Here is a 16,075-nt window from a genome sequence, read left to right as displayed (position 1 = left end):
ACAAAAAGGGGGAGGAGAGGAACAGAGAGGAGGCTGAGAGAGAAAGAGAAAAGGAGGAAGGAAGAGGGGATATAGTTACTTTTAGCTGTTCTGGCAGATAAACTGCAATTACCAGCTTAGTCATACATCACAGTTTCAAATCAAATCAACACATTTTATTCACATCTTATTCACATTTTATTTGCATTCATCACATGCTTTGTAAACAACAGGTGTAGACTAACAGTAAAATGCTTACTTACGGGCCCTTCCCAACAATGCAGAGAGAAAGAAATTTGAGAAATAATAGAAAAGTAATAACACGTAATAATAAATACACAATGAGCAATGATACCTTGGCTATACCTCTGTGCACATGGTCATTGTCATGCTGAACCAGGAAATGGCCTTCCCCAAGGTTGGAAGCACAGAATAGTCTAGAAAGTCATTGTATGCTGTAGCGTTAAGATTTCCCTTCACTGGAACTAAGGGGCCTAGCTTGAACCATGAAAAACAGCCCCAGACCATTATTCCTCCTCCACCAAACTTTACAGTTGGCACTATGCATTGGGGCAGGTAGCGCTGTACTGGCATCCACCAAACCCAGATTCATCTGTCAGACTGCCAAATAGTGAAGCGTGATTCATCACTCCAGAGAACACGTTTCCACGGTTGCAAGCTACACATCACTCCAGCCGACGCTATGCATTGCGCATGGTGATCTTAGGCTTGTGTGTGGCTGCTCGGCCATAGAAACCCATTTCATGAAGCTCCCGGCGAACAGTTATTGTGTTACTTTACTTCCAGAGGCAGTTTGGAACTCGGTAGTGAGTGTCCCATTCTGTGAGCTTGTGTGTCCTACCACTTTGTGGCTGAGCCGTTGTTGCTCCTAGACGTTTCCACATCATAATAACAGCACTTACAGTTGACCGGAGAAGCTCTAGCAGGCCAGAAATGTCACCAACTGACTTGTTGGAAAAGTGGCATCCCAGTATGGTGCCAGGTTGAAAGTCATTGAGCTCTTCAGGAAGGCCATTCTACTGCCAATGTTTGTCTATTGAGATTGCATGTCTGTGTGCTCAATTTTATATACCTTTCAGCAACGGGTGTGGCTGAAATAGCCGAATCCACTAATTTGAAGGGCTGTCCACATACTGTTGAATATATAGTGTATGTACTGTACATATAACTATGAATAAAGTGACTAGTGAACAGGATAAGTAATAAACTGTAGCAGCAGCGTGTGTGATGAGTAGGGCTGTTGCGGTGACTGTATTACCGCAACACAGGCGATCACGAGTCATGAAGGCAGTCAAATTCCACGTGACTGTTTAGTCACGGTAATTAGGCTTCTCCAAGCTCTAATGCTGCTGATGGTCACAATGAACCTGTGCCTACCAAACTTGCTAACTGCCCGGTACTCAGCACTCTATTGTCCCTTTAATCACTCTGACATCAATGCAAATGTACTTGAAAATCTAATCAAACACTTCATGAGAGCCCATCAGCTCATGTTGCGCAACATTTCAATAGGATATGCAATTGCGCAAGAAAACAGAATGATGGCCTCTACTAAAAAGAGGAGGATCCGCTTTCTACAGGCTAGGCCTACTATATTTATTTTTCAGCTTTCCTAATATTTAGCACATTGCTTATATTTACAACAGGAGTATAGCCTACCTGGCTGGCATGAAAATAAACCATGGAGAAAAGTGTCCTCCATTCGCTATTTAAGGGCATAGATGACATGCATTTTTTCCCGCTGCCCCAGTTTTGATACTTGTGCATGATAATTGTCTACTCTAAATAAAAACTAATTTCACACATACAGTATAATATTTAGTATATGTAAAGACAAGATTAAATCAAGAACAGTCTGATGGGTGACAATATTAGCCTATCACTTGTGAATTATATATTATCACTTGTGAATGATGACCAGCATATGAAACAATGCCTTTTTTTGTGACTTTTTCTAATCATAGTCGCACACCTCATGTAGTCTAGCCCATAGGCCTATATGTTTTAATAAGGTTTGTATCACAACTAACATGGCCAAATAACTTCTTAAAATTAAGCACATTAATCCACTTTACAAGGGGTGTAGAGTCTAACTGGCATACATAAGCAGCGCGTGAGTTTCAAGTTTGGGGATTATAATTTGCACCATAAAAATGCACCTTTATAATAAAAGCATAATTGCATATGCGGTCACTTTTGATAATGGTGTTTTCAGCTAATGGAACATTCTCGCTTATAGCCTACTAGCATGTGCGCATTGCTGCGCTTATAATGTGAAGAAATAGCCTGATAGTTTGTCAACATTTTAAGCTAAACGTTCTGATCTGTTGCATCAGCCACATTGCGTAGAAAAGTTTTTGTTTATGCTAATGGTTGTATTAATTTAGGATCTATCACATTCCAAAACTGTCCCAGACTATGTTTGGAATATTTATTTCTCACATAGAATAGAATAGGTCAACCTTTGTACTATGGGGGATAGTAGATTGACAAAGGCTAGTGCTTTTGCTGTTTGTTAGACCTACTCATCTTGTTGGCTGACGAAAAGTAAATGGAAAAGTAAAAGTAAGTGGACAGTTCTTCCAGTATCTTCAATATGCACCTCGGAATTGGATAAGTATGACTTAGGTGGCTGGAGACTTTGACAACTTTTAGGGCCTTCCTCTGACACCGCCTGGTATAGATGTCCTGGATGGCAGGGAGATTGGCCCTAGTGATGTACTGGGGCCGTATGCACTACCTTCTGTAGCACCTTGCGGTCGCATGCCAAGCAGTTGCCATACAAAGCAGTGATGCAGCCAGTCAAGATGCCTTCAGTGGTGCAGCTGTAGATTTTTTTGAGGATCTGATTGCCCATGCCAAATCTTTTCAGCCTCCTGAGAGGGAAGAAAGGCTACCGTGCCCTTTTTTACAACTGTTTGTATGTGTGGACCATGATAGATCCTTAGTGATGTGGACACAGAGGAACTTGAAGTTCTCAACCCGCTCCACTACAGCCCGGTCGATGTGATTGGGGGCTTGCTCGGCCCTCCGTTTCCTGTAGTTTACCCTCCTTTATGTGCGTGTGTGTGTGTGTGTGTGTGTGTGTGTGTGTGTGTGTGTGTGTGTGTGTGTGTGTGTGTTTACATGTGTAATTGCATGCATGTGTGTGTTTGTGCATGCCTGTTGTGCTACCCAGCTACGTGCGCATTGTACCTTCTGAGTACAAGGGACTCTAGACATCGATCATTATTTTCTAATATCTGATGGGGTTTGAATAGATTCCATGTTCAGATGTGTTTTTATCAGTCTGGTTCTAACAAGGTTCTTCTTTCATCTGACACATCATAGGTCTGTCTGTACAGTATACTGTAGGTCTGTCTGTACCATTACAAGCGTTGGTTTTTCCATCGGACGTTAGCATGTTAGCACGTTGGGCACACTGATTGGTGTCACCTCGTTAGTCAGTATGCGTTACAACTGTGCTGGTTTGTCATCTCGTTAGTCGGAAGGTGTTTCACCAGGTGATATTTAAGAGCGGCTGGCCCAGTGCTACAGTTGTCTTGATAGATGTGGATTGTTAACACCTTAACACCTAGTTGGCTCTCCCTATTTGATTTCTAAAAAACAAACCTTTATCTGATCTTCCGTGTTTTCGTTTTGCTCCACTTTTTGGTTTGCTTCCTGTCTTAAAGTTTGGTGTGGGTTTTTATTTTGTTTGCCTCTTCTTGGGCAAATTTAGTGGGTCTCATGGTGGTGTTAAGTTCATGTTTTAAGTATCCCTATATTTCTGTTATTACGGGGCTATCACTCAGTCAAGAGTGCGCATGCGCAGGAAGTCTAGTCGTTGTTGGACCTAGCCTGGAGTGTAATGGCTACCTTGTAGTGTGTTCATATAGTAGAGTAAACTTTGTTAAACTGGAACCTTGTCATTGTGTCATTTCGAGTTAACATTGGTAGCAGAGGATGGCTTCTAACTACAATGTGCCACCTCGCTTCGACGAGAAGAGGTAGTACGAAAGTTGGAAAAATGAACTGGGAATCTGGACACGCGTTACTAATCTGGACGTGAAAAAGCAAGCACTTGCGGTGGTATTATCGCTCGATGGAAGAGCGAGAGATACAGCACTGGAAATATCCGTTGAGGATTTGAACAAGGATGACGGTATGGGAACTTTGATCACAGCACTGGATTCTGTATTTCTTAAAGAAGAGAAAGACCGTGCCTACGAGGCATATTTAAACTTTGACAGTGTTACGAGAGATATTTCGGTTGCAATGGCGGACTACATCATTGATTTCGAACAGAGGTACAATAGAATGCGCAAGTACGACATGGTTCTCCCAGATGCAGTGTTAGGGTTCAAGTTGCTAGACACTGCTTGTCTAGATGTTAGGGAGAAACAGTTGGCTTTGACTGCTTGTACTGTGCTGACTTTTGCATCTATGAAGTCGGCACTAAAAAGAATATTTGGTGAGAAGACGTCTGTCGCGCCAATAACAGATGGAATGCAAGTGAGTGACGCAGCATATTACACCGAGCAGCACAGAAAAGGCGCCAACAAGTCACGTTCTCAAGACAACCAGAAGAGGGCGCCATTTCCCGGCACAAATCCACTGGACAAATATGGAAGGAGATCGAAATGTGCAATTTGTCAAAGCACTTACCATTGGGTTAAAGACTGTCCTCATAAAAATGAACAAGTTAAACTAACAGAGGAAAATGTAAACACAGAGATAGAGCAGTGTAACATTACACTGTTTTCAAATGAATCTGCTTCTGATACTGAGATTTTTATAGTTGAATCCTTAGGATCTGCTGTGATTGATACTGCATGTACACGGACAGTGTGTGGTGCAAAATGGCTTGATAGCTATGTCAGTGAACTAAATATGAAAGAAGTACAAAATATGATTGACACACCAAGCAACAGAGCTTTCAAATTTGGAGACGGGAGAATTGTCCATTCTACCAAGAGAGTTAAGATACCAGCAAAAATTGGTCAGACTAAGTGTCACATTGAAACAGAGGTGGTCCCTACAGATATCCCCTTACTATTAAGCAAAGCTTCCCTCAAGAAGGCAGAGGCTGTACTAGACATAAAAAATGACAAGGCAGTGATGTTTAAACAACCAGTGACTCTTGAACTTACTACCTCAGGCCACTATTGTGTAAACATTTTAGACAAAGACATCACACCGAGTCCATGCAAAAATGAGATTCTGACTGACACAGAGCACATGAAGATTCTGACAGTCACAGAGAACATGAGCACTAAAGAAAAACACAAAGTATTGTTAAAGCTTTACAAACAGTTTGGACATGATACAGTTAACAGACTTCAGAAGTTACTCAGCAGTTCAGGGAATAATGATGATGAGAAGTACGAAACTGGAAACAAAGTGTACTACAAACGAGTTGACTGTCAAGAGTGGAAAGGACCGGGAGTAGTCATTGGTCAAGATGGTGTGGTGATATTTGTGAGGCACGGATGCATGATTGTCAGGGTGCATCACTCAAGATTGCGGAAAGTAAATGATCAACAAGATAGAGGGGCTGTTGCTGAGAATCAGTCTCCTAATGAAAATGACAAAAAGGACACAGTAACAGACACAAACCTACCAGATGTCGCATCCGATGATATGGACACCGAAACTAACACAGGAAATGGAGCAGAGACCTTCAACCATGCCACAGGTAATACTGTTGAGCGTTCAAATGAGGAAAACATTCAACAGCCACATGTGTTAAGAGAACATGGTTGTTCCAATCTGAAAACTGGACAACCTGTTAAATACACGGACAGAGAAAGTGGTATTCCACATACAGCAACCGTCATTGGACGAGCAGGAAAAGCAAAACACAAGAACTGGTACAACTTGCAGTACTCTGAACCAGCTACACTTTCTGGTACAACAGGGTCAGCTGACCTGCCACTTGTAGATAATATCAGAATTGAACCAATGGAAAATCGAGAAAAACAGAATGACATTCAAAATGATGATGTACTTGAAACAAAGGACGTGTCATTTGACTCAGCTAAGCTAGATGAGCTCAGTAATTGGAGGAAAAATGGAGTGTTTGAGGAAGTCAAAGATGGGACAAATTTTATGGGCTGCGAGACAGAGTAGACCTGGTTTGATGGTTGCAACTTGGCATCTAACACAAAACACGTCACTGTACAAACCATTCATGAGGCAAACAAAGTTGTTCGTAAACTGAAATCACAACAAGTGACTTTAAAGTTTCAGCATGTTGGAAAAGATGACTCTTTGAAACTAGTTGTCTTCCGTGATGCTTCGCTAGGTTATCACTGGTGGGACAAAACGGCACTTCCTACCTGTAGTTTGTGTCACTGACAACTACTCATTAGTTGATGCTGTGAAGTCAACCAAGTCTGTCACAGAGAAAAGACTTTGAGATTAGCAGCATCAAGGAACTTATTCAAGCACAGAGAATCCAGCGGATTCTGTGGTAGACCACAAAGGAACAGCTTGCTGACTGTCTGACTAAAAAAGGAGCATCCGGTCTTGTGCTCCTACAGGCTCTCGCTCCTACAGGCTCTCAGTAATGGAAAGTGGCAGCTTGAGTAATACAAATAAGAACTGTCACACAACCCATTTGTAATGGGGATCTTGAATAATACTTGGACATTTAATTATGTTGTTGATGTTTTATTTGTCTTTAAAGAAAAGGGGGAGATTGTTAAGTTCATGTTTTAAGTATCCCTATATTTCTGTTATTACGGGGCTATCACTCAGTCAAGAGTGCGCATGCGCAGGAAGTCTGGTCGTTGTTGGACCTAGCCTGGAGTGTAATGGCTACCTTGTAGTGTGTTCATATAGTTGAGTAAACTTTGTTAAACTGGAACCTTGTCGTTGTGTCATTTCGAGTTAACAGGTGGGTGTCTTTTAGGTACCAGTTGTTGTTGCTAGTCAACTTTCAGTGGACAACCCCATGAGTGTCTTTCAGAACTCCTCCTAGAATCCCAGCTGTTTTGTTTTGGTTGTTGTCAGTGACTATTTGTTAGTTCCAAAGAAACCAATTGTTGGTTCCTTGATGGGGAACTTAAAAGTACAGTATACTGTAGGTCTGTCTGTATAGTATGTCTCTGCTCTGTTCTGTCCAGCTTCATCTATACATCTGTAATTCTCCATATCGTTCCCTTTCATATTCTGCCCATCTCTCTAACTCTATGTATGCGTGTGTATGTGGCTGTGGTCAGGCTAGCCAGCTGTGTCTACCCTGCTCTCAGGCAACTCTATTGATCTCTCTTCTTTTCCCCCTCCTTGTCCAATCCCTTCTCCTCTCTTTTTCCTCTCCTCACTTCTCTAGTTCCCCCTCTCTCCCAGTCTCCTCTTCCCTCACTCTAACCTTGTTAGATCATGCCTCGATACGATGTGTGTGTGTGTGTGTGTGGGGGGGGGGGTTAAGTTGAGAGGCTGCCTGACTGCAGCACTTAAATAAAACATATGTGTAAGAAACCGTGTATGTGTGTAAGTGTGTGTATACAGATAATGTATGAGTGCATACGTGTTTGTGTAAGTGTCCGTGTGTATGCGCCTGGTGCACGTGTGTGTGTGTGAGTGAGTGTTGGTGCATGTGTGTGTATGCATCCGAGTTCATGTGTGTGTGTGTGTATATGTCTGTGTGTGCCTGGGGGCAAGGCTTTGTGTGTAGATGCTGTAAAGGCTGTGTGAGAGAGAGATAACAGCCGACCTAGGGCAACACTCTAATTGGCCCATGCACTCACTCCAGATACTTCTTTCTCTCCCTGTCTCTCTCTCTCTGTCTCTCTCTCTCTCTCTGTCTCTCTCTCTGTCTCTCTCACTCTCACTCTCACTCTCACTCTCACTCTCACTCTCACTTAGTTTATTACAGGAAAGAGAGTGGATGGGGGGAGGTGCGGAGAGCATAGGAGAGGAGATGATAGGGATGGAGAGGAGAGTAGAGGAGAGAGGAGGGGAGGAGCAGCCAGGTTGCTCAAGATCCACTTGTAAATCCAACATCCGTCCAGGTACCCAAAACCGGCCACTATGGGCAACGGTGAGAGCTATTACAATTAAGTAGGCTGGGGTTTTGCTAGGACGTTGTGGATGGGGTTGGTGGATGGACGTAAGCCGCGAGCTCCGCTTCAGGGGGTTGCACGTTCAATCCCAGTGATAGGCACCCATTTTTTTCTTCTAACACTATTCCAAACCTTAACCCTTAACTATTCGAAATGAATGCCTAAACTTAACTGTGGAGTTGTTTGTGTTTGAACCCTTTCCCAAAGGCACAGTGCAGTCAAAAACTAGATTTCCTGTGTTTTATATACACTCACTGGCCAATTTATTAGGTTCACCACCCCATTCACAAAAATGGATCCTACAGAAAGTGAGTCAAGTGTCTGTGGCTTGCTATATAAAGCAGGCAGACAGGCATCAAGGCATTCAGTTACTGTTCGATTGAACGTTAGAAGGGGCAAAACTAGTGACCTAAGCGAATTTGAGTGTGGTATGATCGTCGATGCCAGGCGCGCTTTTGCTCCACTTTTTGGTTCCAGAATCTGAGAAACGGCCGCCCTCATGGGCTTTTCATGGACGACAGTGTCTAGGTTTTTACAGAGAACGGTGCGACAAACAAAAAATATCCTGTGGTCGAAAACAGCTCGTTGATGAAAGAGGTCGAAGGAGAATGGCAAGAATCGTGCAAGCCAAAATACGAGCCACAAACAAATAATGGAGCAGTACAACAGTGGTGTGCAGAACAACATCTCGGAACGCACAACTTGTAGATCCTTGTCAGGGATGAGCTATTGCAGCAGACAACCACACCACATTCCACTCCTATCAGATAAAAACAAGAAGAAGCGACTCCAGTGGGCACACGATCACCAAAATTGCCTGGAACATGACAGCGAGTTCAGTTTACTTAAGTGGCATGCGCAGTCCCCGGACCTCATCCCAATAGAGCATCTGATGCCCTTTTAGTGTGAGAGCTGTGCCAGCCTGTTTTGGCGGGATGGAGTTTACATCTGCCTAGTTAATATACCAATAAGAAACAGTGCTCCAAACCTCTCTGCCAATAACAGCTAGTTTTCAGTTTTCCCCTCCCCACTCAGACTACTCCGAGACAGTCCTCTTGCGTGAGGAACTGCTATTTTCTAAGAAGCTATTTTTGATTCTTCTTGACCATTTTAAATGAAAACCATCACAGTTAGGTACTTAATTGTTATCCATAAATCATTTGATATTGAGATAAAAACAGCTACATTGGGCCTTTGACTCGAAACTTAAACATTCTGAATTAATGCATAAATGTAACCAGCTGCGAGGCATCGACAACAACAGCGGTACAACCCGGGGTGCAGCTGCAGCAGGAGTGTCACGACTTCCGCCGAAGTCGGTCCCTCTCCTTGTTCGGGCGGGGTTCGACGGTCAACGTCACCGGCTTTCTAGCCATCGCCGATCCACTTTTAATTTTCCATTTGTTTTGTCTTTGTTTTCTACACACCTGGTTTCTATTCCCCAATTACATGTTCATTATTTAACCCTCTGTTTCCCCCATGTTGGTGTGCGTGTTTGTTTATTATGTTCAGGTTGTATCTTTATGGCTGGTATTGTTTGCCGGGTTTGTTTTTATGCCCGTTATTTACGAAGGACCAATATTTTCACGCACCTTTAGTATTTGTTTTATACTGGTGCAGTTCTTGGAATAAACTACCTTGTACACTCATCTCTGCTCTCCTGCACCTGATTCCATGCACCAGTTACCCACAGCCTGACAGAAACACGCACCTCAAATGGAGTCAGCAGGAGCAGTTACCCCGGTACTAGGAGTTGAGGAATGCGTCCAGCAGCATGAGGTGATGCCACAACATCTCGGCACCACCATGGATTGCGTCCTACAGATGATGGAGCGCTGGGAGAGAAGAGAAGTTCCTCCAGCGCCTCCACCAGCACCATCAAGGACACCACTGATCACCCCTCCTTCACCCGGTTCCAGGGGGATTCAGCTCTCCCTTCCGAGGGAGTACGATGGGAAGGCAGCGGGATGTCAGGGTTTCCAACTCCAACTGGAACTCTACCTGGCAACCGTGCACCCGGCTCCTTCGAGCCGCGAGAGCGTGTCCGCACTCGTCTCCTGTCTCTCAGGGAAAGCCATGGATTGGGCCAACGCCGTATGGTAGGAAGGAGGAGCGGTGCTGGACCAATTCGAGGATTTCACCCGCCGCTTCAGGGTAGTTTTCGAACACCCGCCTGAGCGTCTCGTGCACCTAAGGCAGGAGACGAGGAGCGCCCAGGAGTTCGCATTGGACTTCCGGACCCTGGCCGCCAGCGCGGGGTGGAACGACAGGGCCCTGATCGATCACTACCGTTGTAGTTTAAGTGAGGACGTCCGTCGGGAGTTGGCCTGTAGGGACACCACTCTGACCTTCGACCAGCTGGTGGACATGTCCATAAGGTTGGATAACCTGCTGGCTATCCGCGGATGTCCAGATCGGGGTCTGTCGATTCCATCCCCCAGCACCACGCCCATGGAGCTGGGAGGTGCTGCACTTAGGGCGACCGGAGGAGGGGCCAATCCATGCACCAACTGTGGCCGCAGAGGGCACACTGCCGGTCGGTACTGGGGGGGTTCCTCTAGGAGTCGAGGCAGCAGGCAGGGCACTCTCGTGTCACCCCAGGTGAGTCGGTACCAGGCTCACCCAGAGCCCCCTGTTGCTCACATGTTTGTGTTTATAAATTTTCCTGAGTTTTCCCCGCATTCCCAGCATAAGGCGCTCGTAGATTCAGGCGCAGCTGGGAATTAGCACCGCCGGTGCTACTATGGTGGAAAGTCCAGACCAGGTCCTCACCGTGCGCATCCCCTCTGAATATGCCGATTTGGCTCTTGCTTTCTGTAAAAAGAAGGCGACTCAATTACCACCCCATCGACGGGGTGATTGTGCGATAGATCTCCTGGGAGACGCAGCACTTCCCAGGAGTCACGTGTATCCCCTGTCGCAAGAGGAGACGGCGGCTATGGAAACATATGTCTCCGAATCTCTGGGGCAGGGGTACATTCGGCCCTCCACTTCACCTGCCTCCTCGAGTTTCGTTTTTGTGAAGAAGAAGGATGGAGGTCTGCGCACCTGTACTGACTATCGAGGCATCAACCAAATCACTGTGAGGTGCAGTTATCCGCTGCCTCTCATCGCCAGTGCGATCGAGTCAATGCACGGGGCGTGCTTCTTCACAAAATTGGATCTCAGGAGCACTTACAACCTGGTGCGTATCCGGGAGGGGGATGAGTGGAAGACGGCATTTAGTACCACCTCAGGTCACTATGAATACATTGTCATGCCGTACGGGTTGATGAATGCTCCATCAGTCTTCCAGGCCTTTGTAGACGAGATTTTCCGGGACCTGCACGGGCAGGGTGTAGTGGTGTATATCGACGACATTCTGATATACTCCGCTACACGCGCCGAGCATGTGTCCCTGGTGCGCAAGGTGCTTGGTCGACTGTTGGAGCATGACCTGTACGTCAAGGCTGAGAAATGCCTGTTTTTTCAACAGTCCGTCTCTTTCCTAGGGTACTGAATTTCCACTTCAGGAGTGGAGATGGAGAGTGACCGCATTTCAGCCGTGCGTAATTGGCCGACTCCCACCACGGTAAAGGAAGTGCAGCGGTTTTTAGGGTATGCCAACTACTACCGGAGGTTTATCCGGGGTTTTGGTCGGGTAGCGGCTCCCATTACCTCACTGCTGAAGGGGGGACCGGTGCGTTTGCAGTGGTCGGCTGGGGTGGACAGGGCTTTTGGTCACCTGAAGGCTCTGTTTACCTCGGCTCCGGTGCTGGCTCATCCGGATCAATCTTTGGCGTTCATAGTGGAGGTAGACGCGTCCGAGGCTGGGATAGGAGCCGTGCTCTCTCAGCGCTCGCGTACACCCCCAAAGCTCCACCCCTGTGCCTTCTTTTCGAAGAGGCTCAGCCCGGCGGAGCGAAACTATGACGTGGGGGACCGGGAGCAGTTGGCTGTCGTCAAGGCCTTGAAGGCATAGAGACATTGGCTTGAGGGGGCTAAACACCCTTTTCACATCTGGACTGACCACCGCAATCTGGAGTACATCCGGGCGGCGAGGAGACTGAACCCTCGCCAGGCAAGGTGGGCCATGTTCTTTACCCGTTTTGTCTTCACCCTGTCCTACAGACCAGGTTCCCAGAACGCTAAGGCAGACGCACTGTCCCGGATGTATGACACAGAGGAGCGGCCCATGGATCCCACTCCCATACTTCCGGCTCTTGCCTGGTGTCACCGGTGGTGTGGGAGCTGGACGCAGACATCAAGCGGCCGTTACGTACAGAGCCCACTCCCCATCAATGTCCAGCTGGGCGTCTGTACGTTCCGTCTGCTGTCCATGACCATTTGATCTATTGGGCCCATACGTCACCCTCCTCTGGTCATCCGGGCATCAGGCAGACAGTGCGCTGTCTTAGTGGGAAGTACTGGTGGTCCACTTTAGCTAAGGACGTGAGGGTTTATGTCTCCTCCTGCTCGGTGTGCGCCCAGTGCAAGGCCCCTAGGCATTTGCCCAGAGGGAAGTTACAACCCTTACCCGTTCCACAACGGCCGTGGTCGCACCTGTCGGTAGATTTCCTAACGGATCTTCCTCAATCACAGGGAAACACCACGATCCTGGTTGTTGTGGATCGGTTTGCTAAGTCCTGTCGTCTCCTCCCTTTGTCCGGTCTCCCTACGACCCTACAGACTGCGGAGGCCCTGTTTACACACGTCTTCCAGCACTACGGGGTGCCTGAGGACATAGTATCTGATCGAGGTCCCCAGTTCACGTCAAGGGTCTGGAGGGCGTTCATGGAACATCTGGGGGTCTCGGTCAGCCTTACCTTGGGTTTTCACCCCGAGAGTAACGGGCAGGTGGAGAGAGTGAACCAGGATGTGGGTAGGTTGCTGCGGTCCTATTGCCAGGACCGTCCGGGGGAGTGGGCGGCGTTCGTGCCCTGGGCAGAGATGGCCCAGAACTCGCTCCGCCACTCCTCCACTAACTTCTCCCCCTTCCAGTGCGTACTAGGGTACCAGCCGGTCCTGCCGCCTTGGCATCAGAGCCAGATCGAGGCTCCTGCGGTGGATGACTGGTTTAGGCGCGCTGAGGAGACTTGGGACGCCGCTCATGTGCACCTTCAGCGGGCCGTGAGGTGCCAGAAAGCCGGGGCAGATTGCCACCGCAGTGAGGCCCCGGTGTTTGAACCGGTGGACCGGGTCTGGCTCTCGATCTGAAACCTGCCACTCTGGAAGCTGGGCCCGTGGTTTGTGGGGCCATTCAAAGTCCTGAGGAGACTAAACGAGGTATGTTACAGGTTACAGCTTCCCCCCGATTATCGTATTAACCCCTCGTTCCATGTGTCTCTCCACAGGCCGGTGGTGGCTGGTCCACTCCAGGAGTCTGAGGTGCGGGAGGTTCCTCCGCCTCCTCTGGACATCGAGGGGGTCCTGGCGTATGCAGTTCGATCCATACTGGATTCGAGGCGTCGGGTGAGGGGCCTTCAGTACCTTGTGGAGTGGGAAGGGTACGGTCTGAAGGAGAGATGCTGGGTGTCGGTGGAGGACGTATTGGACCCCTCGATGCTGCGGGAGTCCCACCATCTCCATCCGGATTGCCCTGCGCCTCGTCGTCCGGGTCGTCCCCGAGGTTGGGGTTGGCGCGCTGCTGGAGCCGTGCGTCAAGGGGGGGTACTGTCACGACTTCCGCCGAAGTCGGTCCCTCTCCTTGTTCGGGCGGCGTTCGGCGGTCGACGTCACCAGCTTTCTAGCCATCGCCGATCCACTTTTCATTTTCCATTTGTTTTGTCTTTGTTTTCTACACACCTGGTTTCTATTCCCCAATTACATGTTCATTATTTAACCCTCTGTTTCCCCCATGTTGGTGTGCGTGTTTGTTTATTATGTTCAGGTTGTATCTTTATGGCTGGTATTGTTTGCCGGGTTCGTTTTTATGCCCGTTATTTATGAGTGACCGGTATTTTCACGTACCTTTAGTATTTGTTTTACACTGGTGCAGTTCGTGGAATAAACTACCTTGTACACTCATCTCTGCTCTCCTGCGCCTGATTCCATGCACCAGTTACCCACAGCCTGACAAGGAGGAGCAACGCAGGGTATCCAAAACACTTAGAATTTAGACTTTTGGAAAAATGTGGACAAACATCAGAATCTGATGTCAAATTTGTCAAACCGTGATATTTTATTGAGAGGAGAGGAGGAGGATTGAGATGAGATTAAGAGATAGACAAGGCCTTTTAACAAGAAGACACAGGTTAGATTAAAATCAACAGGGTTGGGTAGGTTACTTTCTAAATGTATTCCTTTACAGTTGCTAGTTACCTGTCCAAACTCACTAATGTAATCTGATTACTTTCAGGTACTTTTATATTACATTCCCCTTAAGAGACGTTAGAAGAAGACAAAGATGAATATTACCAATTGCAGGATAAATCAATGTTAGAGTTTACATAGCTTGCCATAAATGGATGTTGCATTTTACAATATGGGTTATGTAGGCATCTTCTAACCCATTGCTTTCTACTTCAATACATTTAAAAAACAGAGTGTGGCAGACTTCCAGTCATTCCAATTATTTTATACCCCTTGATCTTCAAGAATAGGTCTTGGAAATATGAAAATATAGATTTGTCAAATTATTTTACCTGAAAGTAACCCAAAAATTAAAGATTTATTAGCCTACTCTGTTATTTATGACTTTGTTGTCATGGAGGACTGATTGGGTTCATTGCTTCGAGTTTACAAATAAATGCTGCCCTCATTGAGTGGCATTTCTTTTAGTACCAATGAAAAGTTCTATTTGCGTGTGGAAAATGAATGCCTTAAATATGCTACATTTGCTATAGGCCTATTGTTTACGTATTTTGTTGGTGACACTTTAATATCTCGATAATTGCTTTATTCAGCACAAATTAGATTGAGCAATAAAAACCTCACTTGTGGTCTTAACCATTTACTGCATTTTGCTAAATCAGGGTCACACAGAGTCTTTCTTGGTAGTCTTAAACAAATCTACATTGAAACAAAGGATACACCTCACATACATGGTTGTCACACCCTGACCTTAGAGAGCCTTTTATTTCTCTATTTTTGGTTAGGTCAGGGTGTGATTAGGGTGGGCATTCTATATTTTCTATTTCTTTGTTGTTTTTGCCATGTGTGGTTCCCAATAGGAGGCAGCTGTCTATCGTTGTCTCTGATTGGGGATCTTATATAAGTTGTGATTTTCCGTTTGGGTTTTGTGGGGTTATTTTCTGTTTAGCTGTTTTGTTGCCTGACAGAACTGTTCGCTTTCGTTTTTTCTACTTTGTTATTTTGTTGCGGTGTTCAGTTTTATTAAAAATCATGAACGCCTACCATGCTGCACCTTGGTCTCCTTCTTCAACCGACGAGAGTCGTTACAGAACTCCCCACCACAAAAAGACCAAGCAGCGTGGTCAGGAGGAATGGACGTGGGAGGACATCCTGAATGGTAAAGGATCCTGGACGTGGGAGGAGTTCCTGGCTGGGAAGGATCGCCTCCCATGGGAGCAGACGGAGGCAGCAAGGAGAGAGCAACTATAGAAGGGGTCACGGCTAGCACGGAAGCCCGAGAGGCAGCTCCCACATTTTTTTGGGGGGGAGGCACACGGGGAGATTGGCGGAGTCAGGGTTTAGACCTGAGTCCCGTGCTTACCGTGGGGAGCGTGTGACCGGTCGGGCACTGTGTTATGCAGTGATGCGCACCATGTCTCCAGTGTGCAGTCACAGCCCGGTGCGCTATATTCCAGCTCCCCGCATTGGCCGGGCTAGAGTGGGCATTCAGCAAGGACTGATTGTGCCGGCTCAGCGCTCCTGGCCTCCGGTGCGTCTCTTCGGTCCAGGATATCCTGCGCCAGCTCTACGCATGGTATCCCCAGTTCGCAAGCACAACCCAGTGTGGCCTGTTCCAGCTCCCTGCACTTGCCGTGCTACAGGGGGGATTCAGTCAGGACGCGTTGTGCCAGCTCTATGCTCCAGACCTCCAGTGCCCCTCCGCTCTATGCACTATGCCTCCAGTGCACCTTCAT

General features: G+C 46.9%; 1 protein-coding gene across 1 annotated transcript in view; it reads left to right on the top strand.

Annotated features, from left to right (window-relative positions):
• Nucleotides 1-16,075, top strand: part of LOC120026229 (GDNF family receptor alpha-2-like) — a 107,172-nt gene that overhangs the window by 39,317 nt on the left and 51,780 nt on the right. The window contains exon 6 of the mRNA XM_038971052.1: nucleotides 9,807-9,812. Coding sequence (XP_038826980.1) covers nucleotides 9,807-9,812 — 6 coding nt within the window. The remainder of the gene's footprint in view (nucleotides 1-9,806; nucleotides 9,813-16,075) is intronic.

The sequence above is a fragment of the Salvelinus namaycush genome, chromosome 31 (genome assembly GCF_016432855.1).
Source record: "Salvelinus namaycush isolate Seneca chromosome 31, SaNama_1.0, whole genome shotgun sequence".
Lineage (NCBI taxonomy): Eukaryota > Metazoa > Chordata > Actinopteri > Salmoniformes > Salmonidae > Salvelinus > Salvelinus namaycush.
This window is presented reverse-complemented; position numbering and strand designations above follow the sequence as displayed.